At 40.4% G+C, this 1034-nt stretch overlaps 1 protein-coding gene across 1 annotated transcript in view; it reads right to left on the reverse strand.

The window, feature by feature from the left end:
* The window catches only part of EBF3 (early B-cell factor 3), a 122317-nt gene that overhangs the window by 119418 nt on the left and 1865 nt on the right, over window positions 1-1034 (reverse strand). The window contains exon 4 of the mRNA XM_019471653.1: window positions 843-898. Within this exon, the coding sequence (XP_019327198.1) occupies window positions 843-898 (56 nt within the window). The remainder of the gene's footprint in view (window positions 1-842; window positions 899-1034) is intronic.

Consider the following 1034-nt stretch of genomic DNA (forward strand, 5'->3'; position numbering starts at 1 on the left):
CAAAAAAAAAAAAAAAAATCGTGAAATGTCTCTCCGGGAAAAAAAAAAAAAGTTGATTAAATCCAAAGCTAGTAAGTAGCTTTCTGTCTTTAATTGCTGTGGTGCAATGCTGATAACACGTAGTTATCATCGGCAAAGTTGACCAAGACAGGTTAAATAATTTAATAAGGAACTACTTGTAATTATGTTATTTACAAGGTATGACAGAGGTTTGAGGAAGAAACAGAAGCTGATCTCAGGGAAATGGACGGGTTTGGGTGACCCCTGGAGCATGGAGTTTGAATTATGGAGATGGGGGGCTGAGAGGTGAATATGGACTAGAGGAGAACAAGATGACTTTTCACCTCAGCACATTTAACTTTTAAATCCAAATAAACGTCTCGCGTTACTAGATCATCGCATTATAAAAGAAAAGGACTAATCCCGGCCAGTTTCGGAGTGCCTAAGGAAGAGGGCTGCCCTTTTCTCACCGAGGAAAAATATCGCCAAAAAAAGTTGCAAAGGGGAAAAAGTGCATTTAAAAATAAATCTGGGCAACTTGATGGGGCTTTTTCTTTCCTCTCTCCCTTGCTAAATTAATTATATCAAACATCTGTTCACATGACGTTGTACTTAATGCCACACACACTATTTAATGATGCCAACGCTTCCTCGAATAGCGACAACACACCTTTTTCGCTTTTTAAAATATCCTCCAGTAATAGGTATCTGAATTACTCGCTCAGGTAAATTAAAAGTAGGTGCGGTCTACCGGTCTAGTATCCCCCACCCCCACCCCCCCAAGCAAGAGCAAAATACAAACTTAGTAACTTGCGTGTTAAGAAAAGCGTAAACTTTCTCACCTGTTTGGTCATTGAGTCTATTAGACGAACATACAGGTCCTGCTCTGTCCTAACTCCTGGAGAGGGAAAGCAGAGGCAAATTCCTATTAGGATTTCAATAGCGAACCACCCAAATTACATAATGAAAGCATGAGGTCAGGCAATTAACTGCAATGGACAGGGATCGGCACTCGCGCCAGGCTTCAAAATAAA

The sequence above is a fragment of the Aptenodytes forsteri genome, unplaced genomic scaffold (assembly GCF_000699145.1).
Source record: "Aptenodytes forsteri isolate BGI_AS27 unplaced genomic scaffold, ASM69914v1 Scaffold15, whole genome shotgun sequence".
Classification (NCBI taxonomy): domain Eukaryota; kingdom Metazoa; phylum Chordata; class Aves; order Sphenisciformes; family Spheniscidae; genus Aptenodytes; species Aptenodytes forsteri.